Here is a 16955-nt window from a genome sequence, read left to right as displayed (position 1 = left end):
TTTAACATGTTAATATTTTAATATTAATTAAAATTCTTATTTAAATATTGGTTAATATTCTAATATTATTTAAATGTTAATTAATATTTTCCTCTTCTCACAGGAAACCCGGGATTCAGGGAACGGCTCCACATTCCCGAGGCGCATCCGGACCAGGAGATCTCCCGAGGAACACGCGGAAAAAATCCCATTTCCCAACCCTGTGGAAAATCCCGGAGGAGCCAACGCCCCTTTCCCGGCGGCTCCGTCCCCGATCCATCCTCCCGGAGCTCCGGGAGCTCGGAAATTCCCGGCGGGATCCACGGTGAGCGTCAGGATGAACCGGAAATGTGGGAGTGTGAAAATTAGGGATAAATATTCCCAAATAAAACCCCGGAATTCCATCTTTTTTTTTACGGCGGATCCCTTGGGATCTTCTCCTTGGAAAAGCAAAGTTGATCCAGGAGGGAAAAAAAAAAAGTTGGGATAACTGAGAGGGTGTTTTGTGCCCTGAGATATTTGGGGTCAGAATCAGGAAATTTGGGGTCGGAATCAGGAAATTTGGGTTCGGAATCAGGAAATTTGAGAGATTAGAGACTTTTCCTAAACATTCCCTGGAACACCCGGACGGTCCCGTTGGACTTTAACGCGACATTCCAGGAAGGAAAAAGGGTAAGGAGTTGGTTTTTATGGAATTGAAGAGGGAAATACCTGTTTATATGGATATAAATATGGATACAGGTGTTGATATTTAAGGGAAGATGAGGAAGGGTTAAGGAGGGAAAATTGGGAATGGTTTTCCCTGGAATGATGCTCTCGGAGTGATCCTCAGCCTGCATTCCCAGCAGGAATGGCAGCACTGAGCTGGGATATGTGGGAGCACGGAGGCCGCTCCATATCCAGCCAGGAGCCCTTCCACGGGATTCTGGTGATCCCTGGGAACCTTTTCCATGGGATTCAGGTGATCCTTGGGAACCCTTTCCATGAAGTTCTGGTGATCCCTGGGAATCCCTTCAGTGGGATTCAGGTGATCCTTGGGAACCCTTTCCATGAGATTCTAGTGATCCCTGGGAAGCCTTTCCATGGCGTCCTGCTGATCTCCTGGAACCCTTTCCATGGGATTAAAGTGATCCCTGGGAACCCTTTCCATGGGGTCCTGCTGATCCCTGGGAACACTTTCCATGGGATTCTGGTGATCCTTGGGAACACTTTCCATGGGATTCTGGTGATCCTTGGGAACACTTTCCATGGGATTCTGGTGATCCTTGGGAACACTTTCCATGGGATTCTGGTGATCCCAGGGAACACTCCTCATCCCTGGAGATTCCATGGGATTCTGGTGATCCCTGGTCTGGTGATCCCTGGGAACCCTTTCCATGGGGTTCTGATAATCCCTGGGAACCCTTTCCATGGGATTCAGGTGATCCTTGGGAACCCTTTCCATGGGATTCAGGTGATCCTTGGGAACCCTTTCCACAGGGTTCTGGTGATCCCTGGGAATTCCTCAATGGGATTCTGGTGATCCCTGGTCTGGTGATCCCTGGGAACCCCTTCCATGGGATTCAGCTGATTCCTGGGAACCCTTTCCGTGGAGTTCTGCTGATCCTTGGGAACCCTTTCCATGGGCTTCTGGTGATCCCTGGGAACCCTTTCCATGGGCTTCTGGTGATCCCTGGGAATTCCTCAATGGGCTTCTGGTGATCCCTGGCCTGCTGATCCTTGGGAACCCCTCATAGGGATTCTGGTTATCCTTGGGAACCCCTTCCATGGGATTCAGGTGATCCTTTGGAACCTTTTCCAAGGGATTCTGCTGATCCCTGGGAACCTTTTCCATGGGATTCTGCTGATCTCTAGGAATCCTTTCCATGGGATTCAAGTGATCCCTGGGAACCCTTTCCACGGGTTCCTGCCGATCCCAGGGAACACTGCTCCTCCCTGGATATTCCTCCAGCCTCCACAGTTGCTTCCCAACCCCTCCCTCCTCCCAGGAGTCTTTCCCACCTTTCCCTCTCCTCTTTCCCACCTTTCCCTCTCCTCTTTCCCATTCCAGGCGTATCCAGGCCCTCCCCATCCCAGGAAAATGAAGGTACAGCTCCCAATCCATCCTCCTCTTCCCCGGGAGGAGGCGGCTGATCCCGAATCCCGGCACATCCCAGTTTTTTTTTTTTTCCTTGCAGGAGGAGGGAACTATCCCGGCGGATCCCCCTTCCCAGGGAAAAAAGGTCGGTGCTTTAATTACGCATTTAATGGAAAATAGGGGTGGATGGAAATGGAAATATGGGAGAAATGGGAATAGAGAATATGGAGAAATGTTGGAGAAATAGGAATTTATAGGAATATAGGAGAAATAGGAATTTTTATAAATAACTGGTAAATATAAATATAACATAAATAATGTAATAGAAATATGATATAAATAATATAATAGAAATATAATATAAATACAATATGATAAAATAATATAAATATAATATAATTAGAATATGATATAAATAATATTATATAAATGTAATATAAATATAATCTGATATAAATAATATTCTATAAATGTAGTATAAATATAATATGACATAAATAATATAATATAAATATAAAATAAATAAATAATAAATATAATACACAATATATAATAATAAATATAAATATATTATATATATTATATGAATGTATAATATATAGAATATAGGATAAATATGAATTTATATAAATATACAGTAAATATAAATGTATAAAATAAATATAGAATAAATATAAATATAGGAAAAATATAAATTTGTCCAAATAGAGAATAAATATAAATAGAGAATAAATATAAATTTTTAGAAATATATAATGAATATAAATATATAATAAATATAATTATAGAATAAATAGAAATTTATTTAAATATAGAATAAATAGAAATATAGGATAAATAGAAATTTATATGAATATGGGATAAATAGAAATGTATATAAGTAACTGGTAAATATAAATATAATACAAAGATGTACTAAATATTAATATAGGATAAATAGAAATTTATACAAATATATTGTAAATATAAATATATGATAATAGAAATATAGAATAAATAGAAATATAGAGTAAATAGAAATTTATTCAAATATATGATTAATAGAAATATATTTAATAAATAGATATATAGGATAAGAATAAATTTATATAAACATATGGTAAATACAAATATATGATAAATAGAATATATAATAAATATAAATATAGGGTAAATAGAAATGTATAAAAATATATGGCAAATATAATATATGATAAATAGAAATATATAATAAATATAGGATAAATAGAAATTTATATAAATATAGAGTAAATAGAAATTTATATAAATATACAGTAAATATTAATATACGATAAATAGAAATATGTAATAAATACAAATATTGGATAAATATAAATTAAATACAAATATATGATAGATAGAAATATATAATAAATAGAAATATAGGATAAATTGAAATTTATATAAATATATGATAATTATAAATATAGGCTAAATTTATACAAATATATGATAGACAGAAATATAGGACAAATATAGATGTTTATTAAATATAAATTTATACAAATAAAGGAAAAATATAAATATATAATAAATATAATTATAGGATAAATAGAAATTTACATTCTTATATGATAAATAGAAATATATAATAAGTATAAATATAGGATAAATAGAAATTTATATCAATATAAATTTGCAATGGAAGGAATGATTCCCTGTTGTTTTCCAGGGAGAAACGGGAGCTCCCGGAATCCGTGGAGACAAAGGAGAAAAGGTAGGGATAGATGGTGGTTCTCCCGGGATTCCAGAAGGTCTGGAAAGGGAGAGGCAGCTGGAACATCCCGATGGAAACTGGGATTGCCACATTCCCACCTTTATTCCCAAACCTCTTCCCTCCTTCCGGCAGCCGCTGCCACACTCGGGAATAATCCATAATCTTGGAGGTGAATTCCAACCTAAACGATGGAATGATCCTCTTCCACCACTCTAAAAATACAGGAGGGGCCTTTCCTGATTTTCTGCTGGATTGGGACAGAAGAGGAAATGCAGGGATGGAAAAAAGGCCTCAAAAAGCCCAATTTCGGGAATATTTTTGGCAGGAAAAGGTCGAGAGGGACCAAATGGTGGCTCCGGGGTGGTGGGACACGGATTTTCGGGAGAAAGGAAGACAAGGAAGGGGTTTTTAAAGGAAAAGTTCGATGGGGAAGGGCTACTTTGCATCCTGGGATACAGGGAAGGGAGAGAGGGAAAGAGGGAAGAAGGAAGGGAAAGGGGAGGTGACTGGATTTGTCTTCCAGGGACAACCCGGAGCGGCAGGAAAACCCGGAGAAAAGGTGAGTTCTGGAATTCCCACGGGCTGCAGGACAACGTTTCTGTTCCTCCTATATTTCTATCTATTATATATTTGTATCAATTTATATTTATCCTATATTTTTATTTATTAAATATTTCTATTTCTTCTCTATTTCTATTTATCATAGATTTATATTTACCCTATCTTTATATTAATTTCTATTTATCCTATATTTCCATTTATTATATATTTCTATTTATCCTATATTTCTATAAATTTCTATTCATCCTATAATTCTATTTATTATATATTTATATTTTTTCTGTATTTATATAAATTTCTATTTATCCTATATTTCTATTTATCCTGTATTTGTATAAATTTCTATTTATCCAATATTTTTATTTATTACATATTTCTATTTATCATAGATTTATATTTAACCTATATTTATATAAATTTCTATTTATCCTATATTTCTATTTATTATCTATTTCTATCTATCATATATTTCTATAAATTTCTATTTATCCTATAATTCTATTTATTATATATTTATATTTTTCCTGTATTTGTATAAATTTATGTTTAATATACATTTCTATTTCATTTCTATTCATTTTACCCTATATTCATATAAATTTCTATTTAATATACATTTCTATTTCTCCTATATTTCTATCTATTATATTTTTGTATGAATTTATATTTATCCAATATTTTTATTTATCACATATTTCTATTTATCATAGATTAATATTTACCCTACATTTATATAAATTTCAATTTATCCTATAATTATATTTATTATATATTTATATTTTTCTGTATTTGTATAAATTTCTATTTAACCTATATTTCTATTTATTTTATATTTCTATTTCTCCTATACTTCTATAATGTTCTATTTATCCAATATTTGTATTTATCACATATTTCTATTTATCATATATTAATATTTAACCTATATTTCTATAAATTTCTATTTATCCTGTATTTATTATTTATTTCTATTTATCCTATATTTCTATAATTTTCTATTTATCCTATAATTCTATTTATTATATATTGATATTTTTCCTGATGATTCCCTGTTTTTTTCCCAGGGCTCCAAAGGGGACACAGGAGAAGAAGGTCAGAAGGTAAAGAACGGAGTTGGACGCCTCGTCTCCCACTGGGAATTTCCTCCTGCTCTCCTATTCCCGTATCCCTTTTCCTCCTCATCCCATGGAAAGGTGTCCAGGTGACCTCCGGAGCCGAGGAATCAGTGAGGGCATTGTGGAATCCCTTGGGATCAGCTCCCTGGAATGTCCAGGGAGCACCATCTGGTTGTGGGATCCCTTGGGATCAGCTGGGAAGGACCTGGGTGTCCAGGGAGCACCATCTGGTTGTGGGATCCCTTGGGATCATCTGGGAAGGCCCTGGGTGTCCAGGGAGCACCATCTGGTTGTGGGATCCCTTGGGATGAGCTCAGAAGGATCTGGGTTTCCAGGGAGCACCGTCTCATTGTGGGATCCCTTGGAATCAGCTCTGAAGGACCTGGGTGTTCCAGGAGCACCATCTGGTTGTGGGATCCCTTGGGATCAACTCGGATGGACCTGGGTGTCCAGGGAGCAGCATCTCACTTTGGGATCATCTGGGAAGGAGCTGGATGTCCAGGGGGCACCATCTGGTTGTGGGATCCCTTGGGATCAGCTCTGAAGGATCTGGGTCTCCAGGGAGAACCAGCATCTGGTTGTGGGATCCCTTGGGATCAGCTCGGAAGGGTCTGGATGTCCAGGGAGCACCATCTGGTTGTGGGATCCCTTGGGATGAGCTCGGAAGGATCTGGGTTTCCAGGGAGCACCATCTCATTGTGGGATCCCTTGGGATCAGCTCCAAAGGACCTGGATGTCCAGGGAGAACCATCTGGCTGTGGGATCCCTTGGGATCAACTCGGATGGACCTGGGTGTCCAGGGAGCACCATCTCACTATGGGATCCCTTGGGATCATCTGGGAAGGAGCTGGATGTCCAGGGGGCACCATCTGTCTGTGGGATCCCTTGGGATCAGCTCGGAAGGATCTGGGTCTCCAGGGAGAACCAGCATCTGGTTGTGGGATCCCTTGGGATCAACTCAGAAGGATCTGGATGTCCAGGGAGCACCATCTGGTTGTGGGATTCCTTGGGATGAGCTCAGAAGGACCTGGTTGTCCAGGGAACACCATCTGGCTTTGGGATCCCTTAGGATCATCTGGGAAGGACTTGGATGTCCAGGGAGCACCATCTGGCTGTGGGATTCCTTGGGATCAGCTCGGAAGGACCTGGGTGTCCCAGGAACAACGCCTCGCTGTGGGATCCCTTGGAATCATCTGGGAAGGCCATGGGTGTCCAGGGGGCACCATCTGGTTGTGGGATCCCTTGGGATCAACTCGGAAGGTCCTGGGTGTCCATGGAGCACCGTCTGGTTATGGGATCTCTTGGGATCAGCTCTGAAGGATCTGGGTTTCCATGGAGCATCATCTCATTGTGGGATCCCTTGGGATCAACTTGGAAGGCCCTGGATGTCCAGGGAGCACCATCTGGCTGTGGGATTCCTTGGGATCAACTCTGAAGGACCTGGGTGTCCCAGGAACAACATCTCGCTGTGGGATCCCTTGGAATCACCTGGGAAGGCCATGGGTGTCCAGGGGGCACCATCTGGTTGTGGGATCCCTTGGGATCAGCTCCAAAGGTCCTGAGTGTGCCGGGAACACCATCTGGTTGTGGGATCCCTTGGGATCAGCTCTGAAGACCCTGGATGTTCAGGGAGCACCATCTCATTGTGGGATCCCTCGGGATCAGCTCAGAAGGACCTGGGTATCCTGGGAGCACCATCTGGTTGTGGGATCCCTTGGAATGAGCTCAGAAGGATCTGGTTGTCCAGGGAGCCCCATCTTGCTGTGGGATCCCTTGGGATCATCAGGGAAGGCCCTGAGTGTCCAGGGAGGACCATCTGCTTGTTATGGGCCCACAGGACTAATCCTGATTTTTTTCCTCACTTTCTATCCACAGGGAGAACCAGGAATTGGGTTCAGAGGTCCCATTGGTCAGGCTGGGCCACCTGGATTTAAGGTGGGACATTCTTCTCTTCCAGGTAGGATCTCACTTGGGGAGGTATTTTTTTGGGATTTGTCTCTCTTTAGCCTTTTTTTTCCACCACTGGGTGTTGGAAAACAAAGGCTTTGGAGCTGCAGCTGCAGGGATAAAGCTCCAAAGGCAGGAAGGGAAGCCTGGGAAGGCAGGAAAGGCAGGAACATCATTCCCTGGGATTGGGATAAAGGGAATGTCCTGTGTCCTCCAAAGGGCCTTTTCAAAGCATTAAGATCCAGAGGATAAATATCATGGAATCATAGAATGGTTTGGGCTGGAAGGGACATTTCAAGGTCATCAATGGGCAGGGACAGCCTCAACTGGAGCAGGCTGGGAAAAAATATCCAGGGAATTGTGGACTCAGCTCAGTTTCAGTGATTCCTTGGGATGTTGAAGGGTTTGGGTTCCCCTCTGAAGGTTTGCAGGGTTTGGGTTCTCCTGAAGGTCTGCAGGGTTTGGATTCTCCTGAAAGTCAGGAGGGTTTGGATTCACCTCAAGTAGATCAGGCTGTGAAATAGGGCTGGGAAAAGAAATCCAGGGAATTGTGGGCTCAGCAGCAATGAGTTTCAGTGATCCCTTGGGATGTTCAAGGCTTTGGGTTCCCCTCTGAAGGTCTGCAGGGTTTGGATTCTCCTGAAGGTCTGCAGGGTTTGGGTTCACCTCAACTGGATCAGGCTGTGAAAAAATATCCAGGGAATTGTGGGCTCCACAGAAACAAGTTTCAGTGATCCCTTGGGATGTTGGAGGGTTTAGATTCCCCTCTCAAGGTCTAGAGGGTTTGGGTTCTCCTGAAGTTCAGGAGGGTTTGGATTCTCCTGAAGGTCTGCAGGGTTTGGATTCACCTCAGCTGGATCAGGCTGTGAAATAGGGCTGGGAAAAAAAATCCAGGGAATTGTGGGCTCATCTAAGTTTCAGTGATCCCTTGAGATGTTGAAGGGTTTGGGTTCCCCTCTGAAGGTCTGCAGGGTTTGGACTCACCTCAGCTGGATCAGGCTGTGAAAGGAAATCCAGGGAATTGTGGCCTCAGTAGAAATAAATTTCAGTGATCCCTTGGGATGTTGAAGGGTTTGGGTTCCCCTCTGAAGGTTTGCAGGGTTTGGGTTCTCCTGAAGGTCTGCAGGGTTTGGATTCTCCTGAAAGTCAGGAGGGTTTGGATTCACCTCAAGTAGATCAGGCTGTGAAATAGGACTGTGGAAAAATATCCAGGGAATTGTGGACTCAGCAGAAATAAGTTTCAGTGATCCCTTGGGATGCTGGAGGGTTTGGATTCACCTCTGAAGGTCTGCAGGGTTTGGATTCTCCTGAAGGTCTTCAGGGTTTGGATTCACCTCTGAAGGTCTGCAGGGTTTGGGTTCCCCTCTGAAGGTCAGGAGCGTTTGGATTCTCCTGAAAGTCTGCAGGCTTTGGATTCTCCTGAAGTTCAGGAGGGTTTGGATTCTCCTGAAGGTCTGCAGGCTTTGGATTCTCCTGAAGTTCAGGAGGGTTTGGATTCTCCTGAAGGTCTGCAGGCTTTTGGTCCTCCCTTATGGGCCAGGACTGGAAGGGATGTCCCAAATTCGGGTCAGGTGGATTCAAGGAGACACCCCAGGCTTCCTCCAGGACTTTTAGAGGGACACTTAAAATCCCACCTAATTCCCAAAATTCCTTGTGATTTGCTCCACAGGGTGAGCCGGGAGCCCCGGGACCTCCAGGAACTCAGGGCATCCAGGGCATCCGTGGCAACGCCGGAATTCCCGGATCCCAGGGGGTCAGAGGGGCTCCAGGTCTGCCTGGGATGCCGGGACAGAAGGTGAGGGGACACCACGGGTTGTGTTTGTCACCTCAGGGTGGGAATCCAGGTCTCCAGATCCCGAGTCCATAAAGAGGGAGGAGAAACAGGAACAAATCCTTGTAAAAAGAGAGGGAACAGCATTGATGGGATCAAAGAAAGAAAATAAAGACCAAAATAAAGGCCCCAAAATGTGGGGCAGGGGGATGTCCCTCAAGGTGAAAGATCCCCAAAGCAGTGGAGCTCCAACCAAGTCCTTGGTTTGCATCTTTTAAATTTAATTCTGGTAATCAGAATCTCTGGGATCCAGATCCATGGAGAATTGAGGATCTTTGAGGCTCTTGGATCCAGATCCATGGAGAATTCTGGATCTTTGAGACTCTTGGATCCAGATCCATGGAGAGTTGTGGATCTTTGAGGTTCTTGGATCCAGATTCATCAAGAATTGAGGATCTTTGAGGCTCTTGGATCCAAAGCCATGGAGAATTCTGGAGAATTGTGGATCTTTGAGGCTCCTGGATCCAAATCCATGGAGAATTGAACATCTTTGAGACTCCTGGATCCAGATCCATGGAGAATTGTGGATCTTTGAGACTCCTGGATCCAGATCCATGGGGATTTCTGGATCTTTGAGGAGGTGACTGGGAAGAACAGGGTGTTGAACACTGGGGTTTTGGGATCAGGAACCCTCAGGAACAGAGGTAGCAATGGATAAGTCTCTTTTTAGGGATAGGGGGCGGCGATGTTCCTCAGCTGAAGGTCCTGGTGGAGCTGGAATTCCCTCTCCTTGAGGCTTTTCCTCCTCCTTGGGGAACACCCAGAGCACCAACTCCTGCTTTTTATCTGGATGAGGGAAAGCAGGACCTTTCCCATTGGCATGTTCTCCTCTCCAAGGATTTTGTTTTCCAGGGGGAACGTGGGAGGAGAGGCCGGAACGGAATTCCTGGGCCCGCGGGAGCGTCGGGATCACCGGGAAAAGAGGTGAGTTTGGGACATTCTCCCGATGCCTGGGGGAGAGGCTGAGGTCCTGGTGGACATCCAGCATCCTGCTTGGGTGTCCTTTTGGGTGTCCTTTCACCCCTTTGGAGGGCTGGGATAGGAAGGAATTGAGGGAGGTCACCAGTGGTGACCCCAGGGATCAATGCCAGGCCCAGTCCTGTTCCATGTCTTTATGGAAGACCTGGATGAGGGGATGGAGGGAACCATCAGCACATTGGCAGGTGAGCCCAAGCTGGGGGAGTGTTGATGTGCTGGAAGGCAGGAGGGCTCTGCAGAGGGACCTGGCCAGGCTGGATCCATGGGCTGATTGCAAGGGGCTGAGGTTCCCCAAGGCCAAGGGCCGGGTGCTGCCCTTTGGCCACAAGAAGCCCCTGCAGCTGCAGGCTGGGCCAGAGGGGCTGGAGAGCAGCCAGGCAGGAAGGGAGCTGGGAGTGGGGATGGACAGGAATCATAGAATCCCAGAATCAGCTGGGTTGGAAGGGACCTCTGAGATCATCCAGTCCAACCCTTGATCCAACCCCGCCGTGGTTCCCAGCCCATGGCACTGATGCCACATCCAATCTCATCCCAAAAACCTCCAGGGACGGTGACTCCACCCCCTCCCTGGGCAGCCCATTCCAATGGCTGATCACCCTCCCTGGAAAGAATTCCTTCCTTTCCAACCCAACCGATTCTGGGATTCTGTGATTCCACGACTTGGAAAGCAAAGTCCTTCTATTTTGTTCTCCTTGTCCTCCAGGGGATTCCCGGGACACCCGGACCCAAAGGCAACAAGGTCAGTGCCAACCTCCTGGGGTGGGAATGGGACATCCCACTGCCCTCCCTGGCTCCTTATCCCAGTCCCCATCCAACCATTCCATCCCCAGTTCACCCTCATTCCCTCCTTCCCTGTGGTTGCCGGAGGATCCTCCGGAGAGAGCAGGAATCCCATGGAATTGAGTCTCTGGACTCTTCCTGTGACCAAACTCATCGGGAATTCTGGGATGGGGTGTCTTTGTTCCCGGTGTGACCTGAAGGGTTTTCTGCTCCACAGGGAGAATCCGGCGTCGGAGCCTCCGGCCCCAGAGGTCCCCGTGGAATTCCTGGCCCTCGGGTAGGTCCCTCTGGAAATATTCCCGGCTTGGCTTCCTGCATCCAAGCCCTTCCTTGTTCCATCACCTCCCACATCCAGGGCTGATCCCAGAACCTCCTTGGCCCGGGAATGTTTGCTTTCCTCCTGCCCCCGGAGAAGTTCTGGTCTCCTGCTGGCAAAGACCCTTTTGGAGTCACATCCTCTGGAATTCCTGGAGTTCCCGGCAGGATGGTTTGAGGAGCTGGGATCTGAGGGTGTGTGGTGGCCATCATTCGGCCTCTCCATCCTTGGAATTCTGGATCTTTGAGGCTCTTGGATCCAGATCCATGGGGAATTCTGGATCTTTGAGAGTCCTGGATCCAGATCCATGGAGAATTGAGGATCTTTGAGATTCTTGGATCCAGATCCATGGAGAATTCCTCAATTCTCTTTGAGACTCTTGGATCCAGATCCATGGAGAATTGAGGAAGTTTAAGACTCCTGGGTCCAGATCCATGGAGAATTCTGGATCTTTGAGGCTCTTGGATCCAGATCCATGGAGAATTGTGGATATTTGAGGCTCTTGAATCCAAATCCATGGAGAATTGAGGATCTTTGAGACTCTTGGATCCAGATCCATGGAAAAATGTGGATCTTTGAGGCTCTTGGATCCAGATCCATGGAGAAGTGAGGATTCATGGAGAATTCCTCAGTTCTCTTTGAGACTCCTGGATCCAAATCCATGGAGAAGTGAGGATCTTTGAGGCTCTTGAATCCAAATCCATGGAGAATTTTGTGTGGAATTCCGCTCCATCCCTCCAGGGTGACGAGGGCATCGTGGGACTCCGGGGTCCCGTGGGAATGACGGTGAGTTTTAATTATATATATATAAAATATAAACAAATAATATTTATATTATGTTTATATTAATAATATATTAAATAAATAAATTATATTTTATTGTGTTTATATTAATAATATATAGTCTAAATAAATAATATTTATTTTATATTTATGTTAATTATATCTAATCTAAATAATTAATATTTATATTATATTTATATTAATTATATCTAATCTATATAAAGAATATTTTTATTATTAATATTAATAATAAATAAAAAGAAATAAAGGAGATAAAAGTGAAATAAAAATAAAATTAAAAATAGTAGAAGAAATAAAATGAAAAATAAAATCGAGGGGCTTCATTAAAAAGTAAAATGTGTAAAAAGTGAAAAAGAAATTAAAAAAAGGAAACAGAAAAAGTAAAAAAAAAAAGAAAGAAAGGGAGAATTAAGTGAAAGAAACTGAGGGGAAAAAAGGAAATAGAAAAAGTAAAAAAAGGAAAAAAAGGAAAATTAAATGAAGAAAATTGAGGGGGGAAAAAAAGAAAATAGAAAAAGTTAAAAAAAAAAAAAAAAAGAAAAAAAAAGGAAAATTAAATGAAGAAAACTGAGGAAAAAATTTTTCCATGTGCAAGAGATTCTAGAGCTGTACCAAGAGCTGGTGCTGGGCAGGAAACTTCAAACTAAATTTTCTCTTATTTATAAAAAACAAAAATAAGAATTTTAAAATAAAATCAAAATAAAACAAACAAAGAAAAGAAAAAAGAAAATAATAAATAAATAAAATGAAAATAAAAATAAAAATAAAAATAAATAAAAGAAAATAAATAAAAATTATGTAGAAAGAAAAGAAAAAGGGAAACAAAAAAGAAAAAATAAAACAAAAAAGAAAAGAAATGAAAATGAAATAAAAGAAAATAAAGAGAAATAAAAAGAAATAGAAATAAATAAAAGAAATAAAAATGAAATTAAAATAAAATAAAATAGAAAATAAAAAGAAAAATGAAATAAAAATGAAATAAAAATATAAATAAATAATTAAAATAAATAAAAATAAATTAAATTAAAATTAGAAAGAAAATGAAACAGAAAAAGTAAAATAAAAAGAAAATAAAAAAGAAAATAAAAAGGAAAATATTAATAAAAATAAAAATAAATGAAATAAAATAAGAATAAAATAAAAACAAAGAAAAATGAAATAAAAATATAAATAAATAAAATAAAATAAATAAAAATGAAATTAAAAGAAAATAAAAAGTAGAAGAAAAAAGAAAAGAAAAATAAATAAAAAATAAAAATAAATGAAATAAATTAAAATAAAATTAAAAAAAAAACACCCAAGACCTGGTGGGGAAAAGAAGCTTTAAACCTCAATTTTCCTTTTGGCACTGGCGGGATTCGCTTCCCAAATGGCTCCCAGGTGGAAGGAAAGCAGAGGAGAAGCTCCCCCAGCAATTCTTCCCTGGTGGAGCCCAGAATTCCATCCTTGGAAACCTTTGGGTGGAATCTCCTCTTCCCTCCCTCCTTCCCCCTTCCAGGATTGATCTTCTCACCCACTTTTCCCATTCTGTTCCAGGGTCTCAAAGGATTCCCGGGAGCGAAAGGGGAAAGAGTAAGATCCATCATCTCATCCACCCCGCTGATATTCCCGTTAACACAGCGGGAATAATCCCGGAATTTCCTGAGGGAGGACTGGGAGGGCACCTCGGGCAGCTCCCTGTGCTGGCTGAGGGGACATCCCAAGGTTTTTGGGAAGGAAAGGTGGGATTCTGGGCAGAAAGGGGCCTCTGGAATTCTCTGGGCCATCCCAAGACGTGGAATCCTCGGGAAGAGCTGAGAACCACACCCCAAATGTGAGGGATAGGCCGCTGGGAGAGAGATCCAGACAGCTTTCCCACACGGAATTCCCAGTTTTAAGGCCTGTCTCCACATTCCTGGTCCTCACAGGCTTCCCCCCTGGGGGAAGAGGGGTTGGGATTTGTCCTTCAGACCGAATTCCCACCAGGAAACACCCACCCTTTAGCTGGAATCATCCTCCCCTCGGCCTCCTTCTCCCACATCCCACCCGGAATCCTTGGGAAGAGCCGAGAACTGTGAGGAAAAGGCCTCTGGGAGGGAGATCCAGACAGCTTTCCCACCCAGAATTCCCAGTTTTAAAGCCTGTCTCCATATTCCCAGTCCTCACAGGCTTCCCCCTTCTGCTCTTCCCACACCACCCAGAGCACTTATTCCCACCAGGAATGCGTTCCCCTCCTCATCCTCGTATTCCATGATATTTGAGTGGAAATTTGGGAAAATCTTTCTGATCCAGGATTCCATCCCATCCCAGATGTGGGATAGGCACATCCCTCCATCCTGGAGATGCTGCATCCCACGGGAAGGCCGAATTCCAGCGGCGGATCCACGTCATGGAATTCTTGAGCTCAAAACCCCTTAGGCCTCCGGGTCTTTGTTTGTTGCCGATCCAAGAAATTTTGGCTCCACATGAAGCTTTTTTTTGGGAATTAATAATTTTCCAGAGGGCCCAGAGGAGCTGAATTCCAGCTGGGATAGATTTTAGTGGGAATCAGTGGCCTGGGAAAAACTCACTGCCTTTTTTTTTTCCCCTTTCCCGTTTTTAGGGCGATCGGGGACTTCCGGGACCCAAAGGAGAAAGAGTAAGGACAATCCAGAGGGGGAATTTTTGGGATGGGGTTGGGGGAAAAAAGGTTTTCCAGGGTTTTCCAGGGAATTGTTTAAATGAGTCAGAGATCCTGCAAGGCAGGGCCATAAACGGGGAAAAACTTGGACAATGTTTTCGGGCACAGGGTGGGATTCTTGGGATCGGGGAGTTGGACTGGATTGTCATTCCAGCTCGGGGTATTCCATGATTCCACGATTCTCTGGGATGTTTATACGTGTTTTCCGATGTCTGGAGCTTCAGGAATTTTGTGGGATTTATATTGGAGGAGTTTAGCTCCAAAAAAGATTCCCAGGATGCAAATCCCTTCCTTCGGAGAGGACTTTAAATCCTGCTTTCCATCCATGACGTTATGCCTGGATTAAGATCCCATTGCCAATGGAATCTTCAGGATTTCAGGGCCAGGATTTCCTGTGTGTCCCTCTTGCCCTTTAAATCCTGCTTTCCATCCATGGTATTGTTTGCTATCCCTGCGCCTGGATTAAGATCCCGCTGCCAATGGAATCTTCGGGATTTGAGGTCCAGGACTTCCCGTGTGTCCCTCTTGTCCTTGCTCAGGCATTTGGGAGATGTTTTTCCTTCTGTCCCATTGGAGTTTCCCTTGGAACAACTTCTTTCCCTCCAACAAAAACCTGGATCCATCCCCTCCATGTTGTGTCTGGAATGAGGAGAAGACAACCCACAGATCCCAAACTCCTTCCTGGGAATCTCCACCACTCCAGTCCCACTTTGCTGATCCCATCCCTGCACTGGACAAGATTCCAGGTGATGGGACGCAAATCCATTCCTTAGGAGAGGACTTTAAATCCCATTTTCAATCCATGATGTTTTGCCTGGATTAAGATCCCACTGCCAGTGGAATCTTCGGGATTTGAGGTCCAGGATTTCCCGTGTGTCTCTCTTGTCCTTGCTCAGGCATTTGGGAGATGTTTTTCCTTCTGTCCCATTGGAGTTTCCCTTGGAACAACTTCTTTCCCTCCAACAAAAACCCGGATCCATCCCCTCCATGTTGTGTCTGGAATGAGGAGAAGACAACCCACAGATCCCAAACTCAATTTTTTGGAATCTCCACCCATTCAAACCTCCCTTTATCGATCCCATCCCTGCACTGGACACCCCTCTCCAGGGCTGGAATTGTGCCTGATCCATAAATTTTGACGGGATCCTCCAAAATCCCAACAAAAAGTCATTCCGGAAAACTATTTCCCTGCAGGGGCACAAAAAAAAAAAAAATCCCTCCTGCCAATTAAGGCCGGAAGAAAAATTTCCCTCCCTGATTTCGGGGGGGACGACCCCAAATTTTTTCCCAATCACCCAATTTTCCAGAAGCCCCGAGCGGGTCACAGGAAAATAACAGCCGGAAAATTCGCTGCCGGAATAAAAAGGCTGAACTCATGCCCGGCGGTTTTTTTGTTAGAAAATGAGATTTTAGAGAAAAAAAAAAAAAGCCACCAAAAAACTCAAATGACGACTGTGCCTTTTGAGTCATGAGATGATGAAATGATGAAAGGCCCCGATTTTTTTTATTTTTTTTATTTATTTATTAATTTTTTTCCGGTCTCCGAGGAAGCTGCTTTTGGAAAAAAAAAAGAGGAATTCGCTCTCTCTCCGGGAGACCAATCAATCCTTAATTTTCCTTAACAAAAGATGAGGTGGAATCCGAGATAAAATGGGAACCGGGAGGAGGAGGAGGGATAATTGGGATAATTGGCTCGGGGTTTGTTCCCTTCTCGGCTTTGCTTCTTATCCCGCCTTGATCCAACAGGGAATGTGAATCCCGGGGTTTGTGGCTTAAGCTGCGGGATTTTTATCCTCTCTTTTGTTCCCAAAATTCCTCTTGTGTTTAAAAGAGACCCTCTGGAGCTGGGAAGCGGGAAGGGATATTAAACCCTGGGATATTAAATCGGGATATTAAATTGGGATATTAAACCGGGATATTAAGCTGGGGTATTAAATCGGGATATTAAACCAGGATATTAAACCCTGGGATATTAAATCGGGATATTAAATTGGGATATTAAACAGGGATATTAAGCCAGGATATTAAATCGGGATATTAAACCCTGGGATATTAAAGCCTGAGATATTAAACTGGGATATTAAATCAGGATATTAAATCCTGGGATATTAAACCGGGATATTAAATCGGGATATTAAACTCTGGGATATTAAATTGGGATATTAAACCCTGGGATATTAAAACCTGGGAT

The 16955-nt window shown here is 42.8% G+C and overlaps 1 protein-coding gene across 1 annotated transcript in view; it reads left to right on the top strand.

The window, feature by feature from the left end:
• LOC116786776 (collagen alpha-1(VII) chain-like) overlaps nt 1–16955 on the top strand; it is a 114896-nt gene that overhangs the window by 62093 nt on the left and 35848 nt on the right. Inside the window, 14 exon segments of the mRNA XM_032687741.1 lie at nt 104–304; nt 2030–2065; nt 2157–2201; nt 3729–3773; nt 4297–4332; nt 5399–5434; nt 7325–7384; nt 9066–9191; nt 10080–10151; nt 10909–10944; nt 11203–11262; nt 12043–12087; nt 13642–13677; nt 14687–14722. Of these exon segments, the coding sequence (XP_032543632.1) occupies nt 104–304; nt 2030–2065; nt 2157–2201; nt 3729–3773; nt 4297–4332; nt 5399–5434; nt 7325–7384; nt 9066–9191; nt 10080–10151; nt 10909–10944; nt 11203–11262; nt 12043–12087; nt 13642–13677; nt 14687–14722 (870 nt within the window).

Source organism: Chiroxiphia lanceolata, chromosome 5, assembly GCF_009829145.1.
Source record: "Chiroxiphia lanceolata isolate bChiLan1 chromosome 5, bChiLan1.pri, whole genome shotgun sequence".
Taxonomy (NCBI): domain Eukaryota; kingdom Metazoa; phylum Chordata; class Aves; order Passeriformes; family Pipridae; genus Chiroxiphia; species Chiroxiphia lanceolata.
Note: the sequence above shows the minus strand (reverse complement) of the source record. Positions and strands in the feature narration are given on the sequence as shown.